Here is a 16,518-nt window from a genome sequence, read left to right as displayed (position 1 = left end):
TTTAAGGTTCCTCCACAATGCAGAAGAGGTTGAACTGTAATTTACTTAAAAAGAAAAATTAAGCTGGTCAGGTGTTAGACAGTAGCTAAACACTGCCTATACTTCTCTACTTTGTTAACTAATGCTGACTCTAATATCAAGCTAAGATGAAATGTGTACATATTTTAATCTCTCTCTATAAAATACGAACCATTTCAAAGCATTGCAGGAAAGTAGCAAGGATCCTAGAAATTTGCTTTAAAGACCTGTCTTCAAATCATTTGAATAATAACAAAAGATATCCAGTAGGTACACTGTAAATTAGGGAGAAAAATAATTTAAAAATATCAAGCTAAATCTTAATCTCCATACTTACTCATGCAGGAAAAAAAAATCAAAATCATCTTTCTTCAGGTAGACACCAGAAACCCAGGAAGTTCCATAATGGCACATTATAGGCTTTAAACCCAAGTCAAATACATTTTGGGTTTGGAATTTACAGAACAGTTTAGGGGAGAAAAATGCATATAACACCTTCCATCCAAAATTAATTATGTACCTGGTAAAGTCTTAATTCTTCTTTGCAAGGAAGATGATCTTTTGAAATCAGCTAAAAATTTAAACAGATCTTCATCACTGAGCCTGTCTCCTTCCTACCAAGAGAAAGACAAAAATCAGTACCTTTGTAACAATACTTCATAACATGGACAAAAGGTTCAGGAGTCAACCATGTCCTTGAGGCATACAAAGCAAGTGGGTTACTATTTACTTGACTGCAGTTGTCCTCTGTCCCCACACAAATATAACTGGTAGCTTTCCCCAACACAATTCATATTACATAGGTAAAAAATCAGAACTAAAGAGAATCCAGTACCTGTTTATAGAAGGTGTTAAGGGTTGGAGAGATTGTTTTGAAGTTTGATGCTGGATCCTCTGAGTTGAAACATCTCTCAGAAAGCCTTCTTGCCTGCTGCAGTGTTGCCTTCTTGTCACTACTGGAATCTTTCCCTTCAAAGGGAAATTAACTGTGTCATCATCTTGTTTTTTGCTTTTTGCTGCAGTACAAAGATTCTCAGAATACACTAGAAAATCACAGAAAAATCTCACCAACATCAGAGGATAAAACCTCACCTAAAACATTCTGCTTCTTTTATTTCAGACTATGTGAAATAGGACATTGAAGTTACATTATTTCTGCTGCAGAGCAAGAGTTTTTTGAAGTTACATTATTTCTGCTGCAGAGCACATTTTTTTTTAATTTTTAGTTCATGGGTTGTAAAGCATATTGAACAATGGTCCTGCCTACCAAACTGATATGTTTGGTATCTTGGTTGCCCAGTATTGCTAGCAAACTCCGTGGGCAAAGGGAATTTTACTTCTACAAAGCCAGTGTTCAATGAAAATTGGGCCTAAACCATAAAAGAATATTTAGCTGATATAAAAATAAATATGCAGAGACAACAAGGTGAGCACAATTAATTTGTAAGTGTTTGTAGGACTGAAAAGGAAAGCTGACAAGACATGACTTTGAATCTGTGATTCACTTTTGATGCCAGAATGAATAACATTGTTTCCTATACCCAATCCTCCTGAAGAGTCATTTTGCCTTAGAAAAGTTAGACACGTACCGTTTAAACCTTCAGCTTCTTGTATTTCTCGTTCAAGTGTTGAAATGTTGAAGAAATTACTTAGGCTTATGGGAATCCAGGCAAATGGCATTCTGTATTTCCCTAACCTCTGACAAAAGGATTCAGCTTGTGCTTTCAGTTTTTCAATCTTTTCTTTTGTCTGAAACAAAGGAAATATTGGCTGTTTCAAAAGCAATCCGTTATTGCATGCTATCATAGATAAAAATGTAAGTTACATATTTACAGTTCACTAAATAATTTGTATTGGTATCTCATATTTTCTTGCTACATCACAGACAGAATGGTAGCTGTTTTGATTTGTACATTCACTTCAATTTCTTTTCAATGAGTTCATCTGCATTATAGAAATGTAGAAAGTCAGTCTTTTTGTAGTAATATTCAAATCTAGAATGAACAGTCACCATGGAATATTAGCAGGTTCTACTTCTTTCATCACATATAGAAAAAACATTTTATTAAAAGCAATGTTCTAAAGGTGAGATGTGTGAAAGCCCAGCAAACACTGTCAGTCTGTTCCAGGGAGGTAAATGACTGTGAATTCCTTGAACAGAACTTGCATTATCTATGGACAACAGTACCGAATGGGACAGCTGCACACTACAACAGGCCGTCTGCCCATCCAAATCAATAGCATATCTCTGAGGTACAAGTATTTCTGCTAATTCTACATTTCAGTCATTTCCTTTGCTCACCCCTATCTGCTTCATGACTCAAGATTGTCAGTTTTGATTTCCAAAGGGGTCAGTCACAATAATGCACCTTGCCCTCTCCTGATTTCTTTCTGTCAGCCACAGACATCAAACTGCTTGCACCATGGATGATCTAACCAGCTTTTCCTCCAGTGCTTTTGGTATTTCATCTTATTTCAAAGGGTCTGGTCGTTCTGGGTTGGTTTTGTTTGTTGTTTGTTTGTTTGTTTTTAGCATATTTTTTTGGATCTAAATATTCTTTACAGTTATTTACTTACCTTCCCAGCATCACTTTCTTTAAGAACCATGTAGGGTTCTGCACAGTCTCCGATTTCTCCTTGCTGAAGCACTTTTTCTATCTACAAAAAGCAATACAATAAGACAATTAAAGAAAAAATGTCATCCAAATAGTAACATGTTGCTTCTCTAGCAATTTGAAGGAGCTCGCCTAGATATATAGTTGTACATAATGTCTTAAAACCGTCTTTATGGAGTAACTGATACTAAACCTTCTAGTTTTCCATCTGTTAGAAAGCAGAAAATACATATGTGACAACACAGTCAATCACGTACTACTGCATTTTCACTGAAATCAGGATAATTAAGACATTCCAAATGAAGTGGTTCAGGCTAACTCAGTTTCAGAATTAAGCAAACAAAATGATGTGAAGTGCATTAAACCAATGCCAAAAAAACCCCACAGAATGTAAACAAAATGTTTAAAAGTGCCTTATTTCACTATATTTTTGATGTCCCCTAGGCAGATATAGGAAATTCTATGTACTTAGCAGAACTGGTACACAGGATACTAATATAACTTCAAAGCTTGAGAATGAGATATACCACTGGACACCTGCTCACGTACTACTATTGAAAACTGTCATAATTCATCTCATCTAGACAAAAGCCGTGTTTGTCAGTTCCATGAAGTCAGACAACAGGAACAGCTGGGAACAGGCAGAATGGTGTTAAAGTACCACTGTAACGTACCTTTATTACCAGGTATATATCTGATGAGGGATAAGTGACAGAAAATATTGCTGATCTTGCCTGAGTAGACAAGTCAATGGAGGGTGTATGAGAACGCAAGAATCCTCTCAATGAATCAGAATTGAGGTCACAATGAAAATTTTCCGAGATCTTGAAAAGAAAAAAGGGGTTAAATATGTTGTAAAGCAAAAATGCTTATAATTTTATTTTAAAACAAATAAAAAGTTAGAAAATAAATATATAAAATAAATAATTGCAAACATATGTGTCGCCCTGATTTCTTAGGATTTTCTAAAGCCTTCTGAATTTACATTCTTGTAGAGAACTTTCTCATGCAACTTTTTGTAAACAACCTATTGTTTTGCATTCTTTCATAGAGGCGGAGAAATTTGATAGACTGGTAGTTTGTCCAGTGTCGTTGGAGAGGTGGCACGTTCACCTTCCAATCCACTGGCACCTTTTGAGAACTATAAATGATTGGAGTCAGAAAAAATAAATTAGTCTCTTCATGGTGACCCGAACTGTAGTGCGTCGTTTTTCCTTGTGTCCTCTGGTGACACATATGACTGACTGAATAACAAGAATCCTGAATCAGACTGCATGTGTAAAAAAGTAGCAAATTTTTTGTAAGTTTTCCTAAGTTATTACTCTGAAGATAAAAACTCAGGCCAAGGGAACAAAAATATTGTGTATACACTTACCTTTTTTCTTTCCTTTATGTCATAGAGAGCTATGCAAGCAAACAAAGGTTCTATCTCTATATCAAACCTGTTAGGGAAAGACACACAAGACACTGATTGATACTGCAGCCGTATGGCTGTGTATTAAAAAAAAGAGGAATTATATTTTCACTGGCACTTTCATTAAAAAATGAAGATAAATATTTAGCTCCAGACCTCAGCTCTCTCAAAGTCTTGAGGATTTTTTAATAGTGCATTATATTAGATGATTTTGAGAGGAAGAGTAGTAGACTGTGTGCAATGTGTTTCTTAAATTTGACAGAAAGGTGGTCTCAGAGATCAGTTAAAATGATCATATTTTTTTCCTGTTTATGAAGTTGTGCTGGCTTTGGCTAGGGGAGAATTAATTTTCTTCAGAGTGGGACTAGGGTTTTGGATTTCTGATGAACACATAGTTGATGATATAAAGATATTTTTGCTGTTGCTGAGCAGGGCTTGCCCAAAATTAAGGCCTTTTCTGCTTTTGGTACTCCTCCCACTGGTGAGGAGATTGGGATGTGTGGGAGACTGGGAGGAGACACAGATAGGACAGGTGACCCTAAATAACCAAAGGGATATCCAGATCATGCGGCACCATGCTCAGAATACAAATGGAGGGTAAAAGGAGCAAGGGGGGTGGAATCTGAACTGATGGTGTTTGTCTACCTGAATCATGTTACGTGTGGGTTTGCTCTCCTGGAGATGGGTGAACACCTGCCTACCACTGGGAACCTGCAGGTTAATTCCTTGTTTTCCTTTGCTTATCTATGTGCCACTTGCTTTCCCTATTAAAATGTCTATGTCTCAACCCACGACTTCTCCAGATTTACTCTTCTGATTCTCTCCCCAGTCCCGTTGGTGGAAGAGTGAGCAAATGGCTGTGTGAGGCTTGGATGCTAGTTGGGGTTAAACCACAACAAAAGTCCAGCAGTGCATAGGACACCAATCACCTTTTTTTTTTTTTTAAATATTTAATCTGCATTCACTCCCAACTCATTTTCATCCTGGCATGTTAAAGACTTCTGTAAAGATGGATAGAAAAAATTCTCTGCTATACTAAGAAAGAACACTTGAGCAGTGAATGCAGTTGTAGGGGACAGCTGTGGTGGTGCAACAAGGTGTGCAGCTGCATGCTGTTGTGAACTCAGAAATGGTGAGCAATGATTGTGAAGGATTACTTACTTCAGAGTATTCAGCTTCACCAAAATCCGGTTGCCCAGATGTTCCTTTGGGCAATCTGGCACTGGCCGTATCTCCACCGCATCTTCCTATCATTAAACAGTCATATTCAATTAAAACAACTGTAAATTTACACACTTGCATGAAATATTTATGTGACAGTAGCTGAGCTACTGCTACAAACTAGCATCTTCCCCCCCTCAGTGGGCAGTTAATGTCTCCAGAGATGAAAGAAAATAGATTTATTATTTCTGAATATTTACATTTCTGACCCCTAACTGGCATTTACACCTACTATTTACAGTTGTGGACCCCAAGTACAAGCTACTATGAAAGGTCACAATCTGACATAGCCATATCACCAGCATGTGGCTTGGCCCACACTGAGACCAGTGTGGTGTTTATCTACTGTGGTGCCACTTTAACCTCAGGTGCGCTGGGACAGACGAGCAGGACAGCTGGCTGGGAAAGACGAGCAGGACAGTCGGCCTCCAGCTCACCTCATCCATGGAGGGGTAGAGGGCAAGGAGCTCAGGGTGCCTGTTGGTGTGGCGTGCCTCCTCGTTCAGCCTCTCAAACTCCTCCGCACTGACGTGCTGCAGCAGGTGCTCCAGCCGTGGGTCCGGCTGCAGGCTGCGCAGCTCCGGGTCTGAGCAGGCCAGGCTTGTCCTGGAAGCTTCCTCCGGGAGAGCAGGCACATGTTGTGGTCCCACCTGTTTGAAAAGAGGAAAATGGCAAGGTGTGGCTTAGGCATCAGGGTATCACAGAATGGCTCTTGGTGAGCTGGCAGGGGGGATCTTAATGCCTCTTAATCCTCTGCCATGAAGCTTAATGGCGAGCATGGTGCTCTGCTTGATGCCATCACAGATCACAGAATCACAGAATATGCTGAGCTGGAAGGACCCACTAGGATCACAGAGTCCAGCTCCTGGCCCTGCACAGGACACCCCCAAGAATCACACCATGTGCCCAAGAGCATTGTCCAAACGCTTCTTGAACTCTGTCAGGCTGGTGCTGTGATGACGTCCCTGGGGAGCCTGTCCCAGTGCCCAGCCACCCTCTGGGTGAAGAGCCTTTCCCTAAAATCCAACCTAAACCTCCCCTGACACAACTTCAGTCCATTCCCTTGGGTCCTGTCTTCACCACAGAGAAGAGATCAGTGCCTGCCCCTCCTCTTCCCCTCACAAGGAAAATGTGTACCGCAATGAGGTCTCCCCTCAGTGTCTTTCTTCTTCTTCAGGCTGAATAGACCAAGCAACCACAGGTACTTCTCATACAGCTTCACCACAAGGCCCTTCACCATCTTTGTGTCCCTCTTTTGGATGCTCTCCAATAGCTTCATATCTCTCTTATATTGCAATGACCAAAACTGCAAACAACACTCAGGGGGAGGTCACACCAGATGCTTCCTTTGAGGGAAGCTGCTGTATTTGATCACTTTTCCCAAAGTGAAGAAAATGTACCTGAAGAGTTGCATTGCCAGAATCCAAGGTTTCTGATTCAAATGTTTGTTTTTGAAGTGTTTTGTGAAAATCTTTTCGGGATCCCTTGTTTTTCAGGCTACAAGTATCTGAATTCCCTTGGTTTCTTTTATGGAGAAGCCCCAGAAAGTCAGGATAACATGAAGCGGTATTAAGGGAAAATAAAACAGAAAAGACAAATTAAAAAATGTTTAAAACCAGAAGATTTTTCTGCAAAAAGCAGTGTAGCACAGCTTTTATGTAAAAATGTGATATTTCACAACTTTAACATGTTTTAATGCAGCATTACAACTCTATAATGTATATTATGAACATTTTAAAAAGAAAAAAAGATAACTCAGATAATTTTTTCTACAGAGTATAAGTCTGAGACAGCCGGAAAACCTGACTTAGGTAGAAAATCTGCTCTGATCTACTCATCAGACATGGTGGTTATTTCAGTGACCTTAAGAACACGAATCAGGATCACTTATTTCTTGACTGGTTTCTTCAGTTATATACATCAAAGTTCTTACTGCTTTTATCCTGGACCTAGCTAGTATCCCAAGTTGCATGCAACAATCTACACCTTCCAAGAAAAGGCCTGGTTTTGAAGGGGGCTATTTCTATGCCACAATGTAACCCTCCAGGCTGGCAGCTTTGAAAAATTCTCCTGAAATTTAAAGTTACATTTTTGAGGCAGATGGAAAAAAAATGTTAGATACATCCAGAGCTCTGTTTCTTTCACTTTAGTATGCAATTTGCTAAATCCTGTGATGGTCTTTTCACAATCAATCTCCTTATTTACAACATCCTGCTTAATTCATTTTCCTTTCTGTGACACTCCCAAAGAAATGACTGAGCATCTGAGTACTTTCATCAAGAAGACATAATAAGCAATTATTGATCAGGGAGACACCTTTTTATTACATTTTGGGAGTAACTGAATTATATGCTCTGATGTGTTTTACTTTTAATTGTTTGCATTTTAATCGTTTGCCAGTTCACTGCAATGAAAACTGGTCATAAAAAGACAATCTGAGCTCTCCTTGGATGTGACCCTGTTTTGGAACAACTGTAATTATCCAGAATGGAAGGCAGAAATTTTGCATGATTTTAAGACATTTAAGAATCCAAAAGAGGTTGCATAGATTATTTTTCCCTACCTCTGGTGGCAAACAAATGATTAATGGAGAAATGTATGTACCTGAGGTCACATTTTCCCTGTGGCGCAAAAACTACACTAAATATGCCTTTCCCCTAAACTACTCCTGGAAAATTTATTTATATTGTTTATTAATTTAAAAAGAATTACAGCAATTAAAACTCACCAAGTGGCAAACCGTGGTTTTAATACATATGTCAATTTAATGGGCATACACTGAATTAAGAAAATGAGTTGAGGAAAAAACCCCAAAGGACAACTGAAAGGAGATATAGGCACAGGAACAAGCTATCCATTCAGCCTCCTGTAAGTCCACATAGACTCCAGCTGTGCCCAGATTTTCTGCCACATACCTCTCTGTCCTGGGGCCCGAGGATGACCTCTGCTCTGGAGACTCCTCAATCTCCTGTTCTGAGCCTTCACATTCATGAGTGGATCAAAGTCACTCACACACTTCTCTCACCCATAGCTCACCAGACAATATATTCAGCAACCTGTTCTATAACATCTGTCAAATAGGCAGCTACAGTTTTTCCAGCCTTTCTCAAAACAATGGAAAACCTTCTACAATTACTTTTTTCTCATTTCTCTCTTGATAATTTTTCTTCCTCTCATGCTTATCTTGAAAAAAAAAATGCTGTCCATGCATAATATGAGATTCCCAATAATAATCTATCAATAACAATCTATGGATTATGTGACACTGCAGCATATTTGTTAGGGTTTTGTTCTTTGCAATTTTTAATAACTTGCTTGCATTGTTAGCCACAGCCACCAAAGCTCAGCTCTCTGGCAGAGTCCACGATCATACTTACCACAGAGCCAACTGCTCAATAAATATTTTGAATGCAAATTTACCTCACTCAACCGAATGAAATAGTAAAACACTCAGCAAAACTTTCCACATATGTGTGTTTCTATGGCTCCATTCACACTTCTACCAGCACACATAAATGCAAAAATAGCTATGTTCTATTTTTCACTTCACCTACTTTACTGCTTACTCCCTTCTCCTCTGCACAAAGCAAGCTGCACACTGGCTCTTTACAGCATACAGAACAGCACTGTGTGAAAGAGCTAGTGCCTCTGCTCTGAGTGGTGAGGGAGGAGAGCCAACAAAACCCACTAGCATACTTTTAGTGACTCACTGTGGAGCAGTTCTGAGAATTCAATCAATTTCATCAGCACCCCTAGAGGAAGTCTCTTAATAACCCCCAGCAGCTTCTCCACTGAGGAGCACAAGCTGCACAGTTAAACAGTGCAAATTCCTCTATAATCACCATTGTAAACCCATAAGGCACTGGCTGCTGATGTACATCAGAAAAACACAGAGTAACAAGGGCGAGTGAAGAGGCACAACAAAATGGCAGCAAATGTGTCAGCACTCAACCACCTGCTGCTCCTTCTGCTTTTCAAGAGCTGGGCATGAGTGCAGGAGTGGATGAAGAGGAAGTGCTACAGACAAAACAGAGCTCCAAAAACCTCTTTCTGAAGAAAAGGATGAGATGATGGGGAAGAAGGCAAGACACCCCACATGACTCCCTTAAGAGTCTGGAAACAGACATCCCTGCAACAGAGAGCACTGACTGCGAGTCCCCTTCACATTTTACATATGAAACAGAATAGGACAGAATAAAAGAAAATAAAATTAAAATATAATGAACTAAACTAAAGGAAATTAAGCACTTATAGTGACTACAGGCTCAGCTCTGTGTGTTGAATTACACTGAGCTCATGTGTAGAAATCATTTACTGATATAAAATAGTCAATTTGGGTATAACATGGATAATCCCATGAACACACTCAGTCACTGCTGGGAAAGCCTATAATCCTTGAGTTTTCAGACACATTTGGAAATCAAATCATGTTGAATTTTTAGGGCATGAATAGGAGAAAAGCATGCAAATATAATCTTTATCCCTGTTGTCTTTCCTTTTGGTGGGATCAAACAGTACTAATTTTCCTGATTTAGATAAATCATCACTACAGAGGGTTGATGTGAATTTCTTCCCATCAACTTCTCATCCATTTCCAGAGTGCCTGATAATTAAGAAGCAGATGCAACAGTATTTGGCAATGCACACCATCTCAAACAAAACAATATGGTTATTTATAGTACTGAAAAGTCAGTTCTTATCTTCAATCGATGACTAAAATCATTATAATTTAGGATTACTTATAACAGCAAACACCTCCTCTCTGATAAGTAAGACACAATGTAATTTTTATTATATTTAGTTTTATGTTGCTTACTTTCGATTCACAATCAGCCACTCACGGATGTAAGTCTGAACACAGTCTTTGACGTGTGAGTCCAGTTCAACCCTGTGGAAAAATATTTCAGCTCCTAAGTCATATTTTCAGGACAAACAAATTTATCTAAACATGCTAGTCAGATAAAGGCCTCTCTGTTAGTCCTCTCCCATGTATTTATTTTACTGCTAAACTATTGTTTGAGGTTTTAAAAAAATCCTCTGTACTCCATGAATTCCCTTATGCAGATTTTTGGTACTGTGCTGATAAACATACAAACATACATTTAACAGAGGTAACCACTTGCCACACTATCTATTTATAAATATAAGAGTAACATTGTTATAAAATATAGTAAAATTAAATAAATTATAAAACATAACCAACCTTGGGATTTTCAAAACTTGATAACAAATCTCAAGATATAGAAATATTCTTTTAGAGGCCTCCGCTCCTAGACTTTTGGAAGTACCCAGTTTTTATGTAAGTGCAATTTTCTCTTCTCACAGAAACAAAGAAAATCTTAAAAAGGAACCCTAGGCTTTTAATCAGATAGCATAATAAAACTTTAAGTTCTAAGAATACATAATAATTTCATTTTCTCCTTTTCAAATAAGTCTCCTTTAATGAAGGGCATTGTCAGTGCTCCTTGATAGCCTGGATACTATTTGGAACTACAGGTCTTTTGGCCAATGACAATTGTCCCATGAACTTTACATCATGATGCTGTGGCATAATTCCCCTATGCCCATTCTTAAAATTTTCAATGACATGTTCCAAAATAATTTCTAGCATTCTCCTATCCAAGTGAGTAAAAGAGTAGGTAGGATACACATTCAATACAGAAACAGGTGAAAGGTATGATAATTTTTAGCACTTTCCACATAGAACTCCTAAGAGATTTGCAACTGGTTAGTGAGGCTGGCTAACAGCTTGTTTGGGTTTGTGTGTGCACGGTGGTACAGAACCTTGGCTGATGCCAGCCTGTTGAGTGCCCTTGCCTCTGGTGGTTCCTGCCTCTGGGTCAGGTGGGAGGTGTGTTTGCTGGCAGGCAGCACATTAACCCAGTTTGATCAGTGGTACCTGTTTCCTGCTCTCAGTGCACAGAGACATCAAAGACTGCATTGCGTGCAGGCCCATCCTTGGTGCATGCCCCTCCTGTATTCTCATCCTCCCTAACACATCCTGGCACCCTTGTTCAGGATTTTCTATAAAAACACTAATATTAATGATATCGATGTGAATGGCTAAGCAGCAAGCTGCTGCGTAAAAAAATCTGCTGAAAGCACATTTGTTGGTATTGACTATTTGAGCTTTTTGGATTAAGACTCATTATAGAGTCTTAATGTTTTGTGGTGCAAATCAGGTTTAAAACTGATTGTACAGCATAAGCCTGCATGGTCTTCTACTGGAAAAACAAATAGGTAACTGATGTTTTAAACATCAAGCATGGTGGGAAGTGTGCCTATTTCTTACCTTGGAAATTGGTAAGAAATGGCCTTATTTTAGATGTAATTTCAAAAGCTGAATAATTATTTTAATATTTTTGTCCATCATTTAAATAAAAGATTACTTCAAGTAAAAAAACCCCATTCATTGTCTCCCACATTCATTCTCTTTCTCAAATCCACAGAAAAAACAAGAATACCTTGTAAAGATTGGGATGTTTCTATTAGTAACTTTAATTGAAAATCACATATTGTGCAAATATTAGAAAATCCCTTGAAGCTGTGTGATTCAATGAGTTCTCAGGTAACCTAGCATGGCATCTCATCTCTACATATCTCTTTGTTCTCCTGAACTTCTTGAGAGAAGCACTGGGCCAAGAAGAAACTTGCAGACTGAAACCTTGCTTAGAGAGAGGATTCTCAACTAGTCTACAGCTGGCAAAAATCACACAAACTGTGTTTCCTGCTTAGCCTCATTGTATTTGGTGTGTCAGGCAGAAAACACTGAACAAATACTGCTGCTATATTGGGCTCTAGTTTGAACAGCTGTCTGGTAAAAACTAGAGCAGTGTGTAGCAACTTTTGCAGGAACAGAGAGGGATGCAGGTCTATGTTGTGAGCCAAGACAACGTGAACTAAGCCTATTTGTCCCTCAGAGTGTTGGTTCAGCACAGCACTGAATATAGCCTGTGCTGTTCATTTCCTGGATACACTGCAAGAAGCCAGCCCCCATCCCAAACACACTGTATAGTTAGCCATCTCTGCTGATGTAGCAGTTTGGGGCTAAATGGTGCTGACTTCACATTTATGTCACCATTACTGCTTGCAAAATTCAACAGGCCTTTGGAGTTCTACTTAAAGGTACCATTTACAGCGAATCAGTCCCTGAAGAGTATTTTGTATACAATGCATAGATTTTCTAATATCACATCTGAAAACTCCCTGATGGATTTCCTAATTCTGAAAAATTCTTTTGCTCATAGCATGCCTGTTTTTCAAACCAGCTTATATATTTGCAGGACCATTGAGCACCAGTGTCACCACAAGCTACCTATATTAGCTATTTAAAACAGGGTAATTGTTTCAGAAATGCCAACCTAAAACCACATGTGACTTCTACAATAGAAATTAACATTCACTCCCCTTCCCAAACCTTGTAAAGTGTGAACCATTTCCTCCCATTTAAGCAAGACAGGTACTGAGAAAGAGATTCTTAGTGATCTGATCAATGACATGTGACACAGAGCTGGCAAAAAAATCCAAAAAACTAAATACTGTGCTTGTTACATGGTCAGAATCAACTTTTATCTCTGGCATCACAGTTGCAAAAATAATTTTTGGCACCATCCTCCTGTCCTTCTTTACTCTTCTTCCTGGTTGATGCCTACTCCACTTGCGCCGCTCCGAAGGAAGTTGTGTAAACACTTGCATAATTTTAAGTGTGCAAAGAAGCCTAACAGAGCCAGTGGCAAAGTTCAAACATTTGTTCAGGAACTGCGTAATGGCTGGATGGGTGGAAGAGTGTTGTTGGATCAGCACCTTCAAAATTATTTTTAACTATTCAAAACTAACTTTAATTATTTTTGCAGCATTTTGGAGGGAGAGACATTTTCCTTACCCATCTTCTGGCTTAGAGGGTTGCAAAGTCCTGTACTCTTTGGGTGTAAAGACAACATCCAGATCATCTTCAGGAAAGTCCCCAAGTTCTTGTGCTAGATCTAAGTCCAGGTGGTTCAGCTGTGTCATCAGGAAGCCTTCAAAATCTACTGGGTCTACTGCATCATAAAAGGAAGGCTAATGAGAAATAAAGAAGCATTTATTTTAGCAACAGAAGGTTCTTCTTGATAGTGTAATTTAGGCTTATTTATTTAACTATTGTAATTGTCCCATTCTTTATTACACATAAGAAACAAACATCTAAACTTCTCACCTAGAAACAAGAAAGGGCATAAGGGAGATGATCAGAATGGCAGTGACAGGCAATGCCAATGAGCAGGAGACAGCAGACAAAATACACTAGGAATAACAAGGCCAAGTCTTGGAAGTTACCCCAAGTAACGGAGCTAAGGACCAACTTAAGCATCGTAGCTGCTGCTGTCATGAAGAAGCACTCATTCGAGGTGCTGTGCCTGAACTACACTAATAGAAATGTTCCGTGTTTTCAACTGCAAGCAAAATTGAGGACAATATATACTCAAAATCAGGAAAAATTTTACTATTTTTCATTTCTGAATGTTACTGGGTTTTGTATTATTTGAGTTCCTAATTTATCATATTTTTCAAGGGTTTGTACTGTGATTTTGCAAAAGATTATATGGAACTACTAAAGTTATTCCTGCAAACCTTAGATATTCCCCAATTCTACAGCTCACAGCATTGCACCTTGATAGATAGCAGTTGTATCTCATTACATTTAATTAGCCATTCTCAAATCATTCTCAAATAGAAGGTCCACTCAGAACAAAGTTAAACAACTACAAGCTCTACAACTCATGCATGCCATTAAATTGTCTGCTTTTATCTGTTTAGTGTCAAAAACAGAGGCAGAAACTCTTGTTTTATTTGTCTCCTAGAGATGTTCTACATACAAATAAACGTGACTTCATGTATTAAAAGTGTATGTATAGACAAAACTGAAAATTATTTTATTTGCTATGTAGCAAATAAAAATACCCTGTATATCTTTAGGAAATACAATATTTGTCCAGTTGAGTACAGAGACTAGAATCTCTTATCATTGATTTTCTTGACAAGTAAAAAGTAGATCTAAAAAATACAGCATTAGAATATCTCTAGTTTATTTTCTCTGTGTTCCAGAAAGGCTGATGACACCTCATCACTGTAAAAGTGAAGAAAATTAGTTGCAGCATTAGAATAAAAGGACTGGAATAACTTATTTACTGTGAGGAAAAATTCAAGCAAATTAGCTAGAATTCCAGCAAATAAATTCTCCTTTCTGTAAAGAGTGAGGATTGTATTGCACTGATTTGGCCAGATATCTTTCACAAGGCTTTTTTCTGAAGCTGCCAGCAAAAAAAAAAGGTGCTGCTGATGTGTTGTGGGGAAAAGAAGGCTTCCAATGTCCCTCATATCAACACGCCTTTATATTCCATGTTATTCTCCCTATTGTCTCAGCCAATGTGTTGTTAAGCTATCCTCATACTCCAGTGTTCTTCTGAAAAAATAAAAATCCGTGTGTCAAAATCAGCAAGGCTTCCGTCATTAATAATGAGGCGTGCTCATGCAAGGCTTTCATGGAAATCAACAGGAATTTCATCAGAGCATGAAGTGACACCAGTGACACCATTGTTCTATCTACAACATCAGGAGTTTTAGCTCAATGGGACAATGAGAAATTTCTTAATGTATGAAACATGCATAGAGACTCAACAATGGCAAAGCTCCAGCAACTTTGAACTAAAATGGCTCTGAGCTTAATATGCCACATTAGCCACAGTAGAAAAAAAAAAGTGTTAAAAACAATTAATAGTAAATGCAAGGTTTGGAATGATTTTTGTGTTCTGGAAATATAGTTGAGGAAGTTTTTCAGATAACAAAAATCCAGAAATATCTCTCAGGAAGTTAAACATATTTGGAAGAAATGTGCTGGAAACATCTAGTAGAAGCAAACCAATTTAATCTTCTGAAAAAAAAAACAACCCCAGATGTGGTAAATACTCCTGCAAATATTTAAGTAGAGACCTTTGAACCCAACCAAGTACCACCCCCTACCTTGGGTTCCCCTTTTAAAGGGAAACTATATTGGTTTCTGCACAAATATAGTCTCTGAACTCATTCCTCTGCCTTTACATTTAAGGCATCAACTAAATTATCAAAAATGTCTCTGGGAAAAATCTTTCCCTCTCTTTGTTCTTTTTAGCCAAAAGGAGAACTTAACATTACCAGCAAGTCCATCAAATTATCAGGCAGTCAGCCGAAGAAAAATACTCTGCTGGTTTTTAGTTTAAGCACTATCTCTGGTTTGCATCCAATGTAGTGCTGAACATGCTGGATCAATAGTTATGAGTAAATAGTAAACCTTATTTGCTATTGTTTTTTTATTAATTATCAGCATAATATGGTTGAAGCTCACATACTGTACTGTCAGTAGGTAAAGCACAGCATATCAATACATAGATATATAAATAGGTCCATATATAGAATTTTAAATCTAAATATATATGTTAAAAATAAAAAATGTGTGATAACTACAACTATAAATATATATATAAAAATATATATAAAACATATATTTAGATCTAATAAAAAAAGCCATTCACAGAAGATTAAAGTAAAACAGCTTAAAGTATAAAAGGCGTACTACATCTTTTCAGTTGCTGAAGATACAATGTTTTTCATGCAAAATAGTTTTGCTTAATACAATCTAATTTTTGATTAACCATTGCACTTCCTTTCAGAAGTCACACTTTTCCATTCTGTCAGGTCAAATCCATTGCATTTTGTTGTATCCTCTTTTTCTAGTTCAAGTTTTAACAATAATCTTTAATCACTAGAAATATGCACTTTTGACTATTGTAAATTAGACACAAATGTAAAAAAAGATAGTGTAAAAAGAAAATGCAGGTGGAGGGAAATGAGCTCTCTAACAACTGGTGCAACTTTTCAAAGGAAACGCAAAAAATGGCTTAAATAAGAAGCCAGCACTCCTTTTCACATATCATAAAAACGTGCAAAAATTTTTCTACAGAAAATGCCACAAACCATTACTGCAAACATACCTTTTTAAGGATGATGAATTAGAAGCATGTAGATAGTGACAGCACACACAAAATGGCAGCTACGGCGTAATACTTGGTAAATGAAATGCTACCAAGTATTTTGGTAGCACAAGCGGTTATCTGTGTGCAGAAGAAGGGACTTGGCCTCGTCAGGCAGAGTAACCACAAGGAACAAGTTAAAAGATCACAGCACCTCAGATTAAGGAAGTGAGTAGTGGTGTGAGGCCCTGACACAGGAAGCACCCAC

The 16,518-nt window shown here is 38.0% G+C and overlaps 1 protein-coding gene across 3 annotated transcripts in view; it reads right to left on the bottom strand.

The window, feature by feature from the left end:
• The window catches only part of DOCK8 (dedicator of cytokinesis 8), an 87,963-nt gene that overhangs the window by 53,321 nt on the left and 18,124 nt on the right, over positions 1 to 16,518 (bottom strand). For 2 of the 3 annotated variants that reach the window (XM_068177419.1, XM_068177417.1), the window contains exons 3-13: positions 13,151 to 13,326; positions 10,085 to 10,156; positions 6,669 to 6,792; positions 5,706 to 5,918; positions 5,209 to 5,294; positions 4,009 to 4,075; positions 3,308 to 3,457; positions 2,596 to 2,676; positions 1,608 to 1,767; positions 854 to 987; positions 539 to 632 (exon numbers count right to left, since the gene is read on the bottom strand). In XM_068177419.1, coding sequence (XP_068033520.1) covers positions 539 to 632; positions 854 to 987; positions 1,608 to 1,767; positions 2,596 to 2,676; positions 3,308 to 3,457; positions 4,009 to 4,075; positions 5,209 to 5,294; positions 5,706 to 5,918; positions 6,669 to 6,792; positions 10,085 to 10,156; positions 13,151 to 13,326 — 1,357 coding nt within the window. Of the gene's footprint in view, positions 1 to 538; positions 633 to 853; positions 988 to 1,607; positions 1,768 to 2,595; positions 2,677 to 3,307; positions 3,458 to 4,008; positions 4,076 to 5,208; positions 5,295 to 5,705; positions 5,919 to 6,668; positions 6,793 to 10,084; positions 10,157 to 13,150; positions 13,327 to 16,271; positions 16,437 to 16,518 lie in introns of those variants that run through there. The other variant, XM_068177418.1, reaches the window with a different exon arrangement.

This window comes from Anomalospiza imberbis, chromosome Z (genome assembly GCF_031753505.1).
Source record: "Anomalospiza imberbis isolate Cuckoo-Finch-1a 21T00152 chromosome Z, ASM3175350v1, whole genome shotgun sequence".
Classification (NCBI taxonomy): Eukaryota; Metazoa; Chordata; class Aves; order Passeriformes; family Viduidae; genus Anomalospiza; species Anomalospiza imberbis.
The sequence above is the reverse complement of the archived record's forward strand: the minus strand, read 5'-3'. Positions and strand labels throughout refer to the sequence as shown.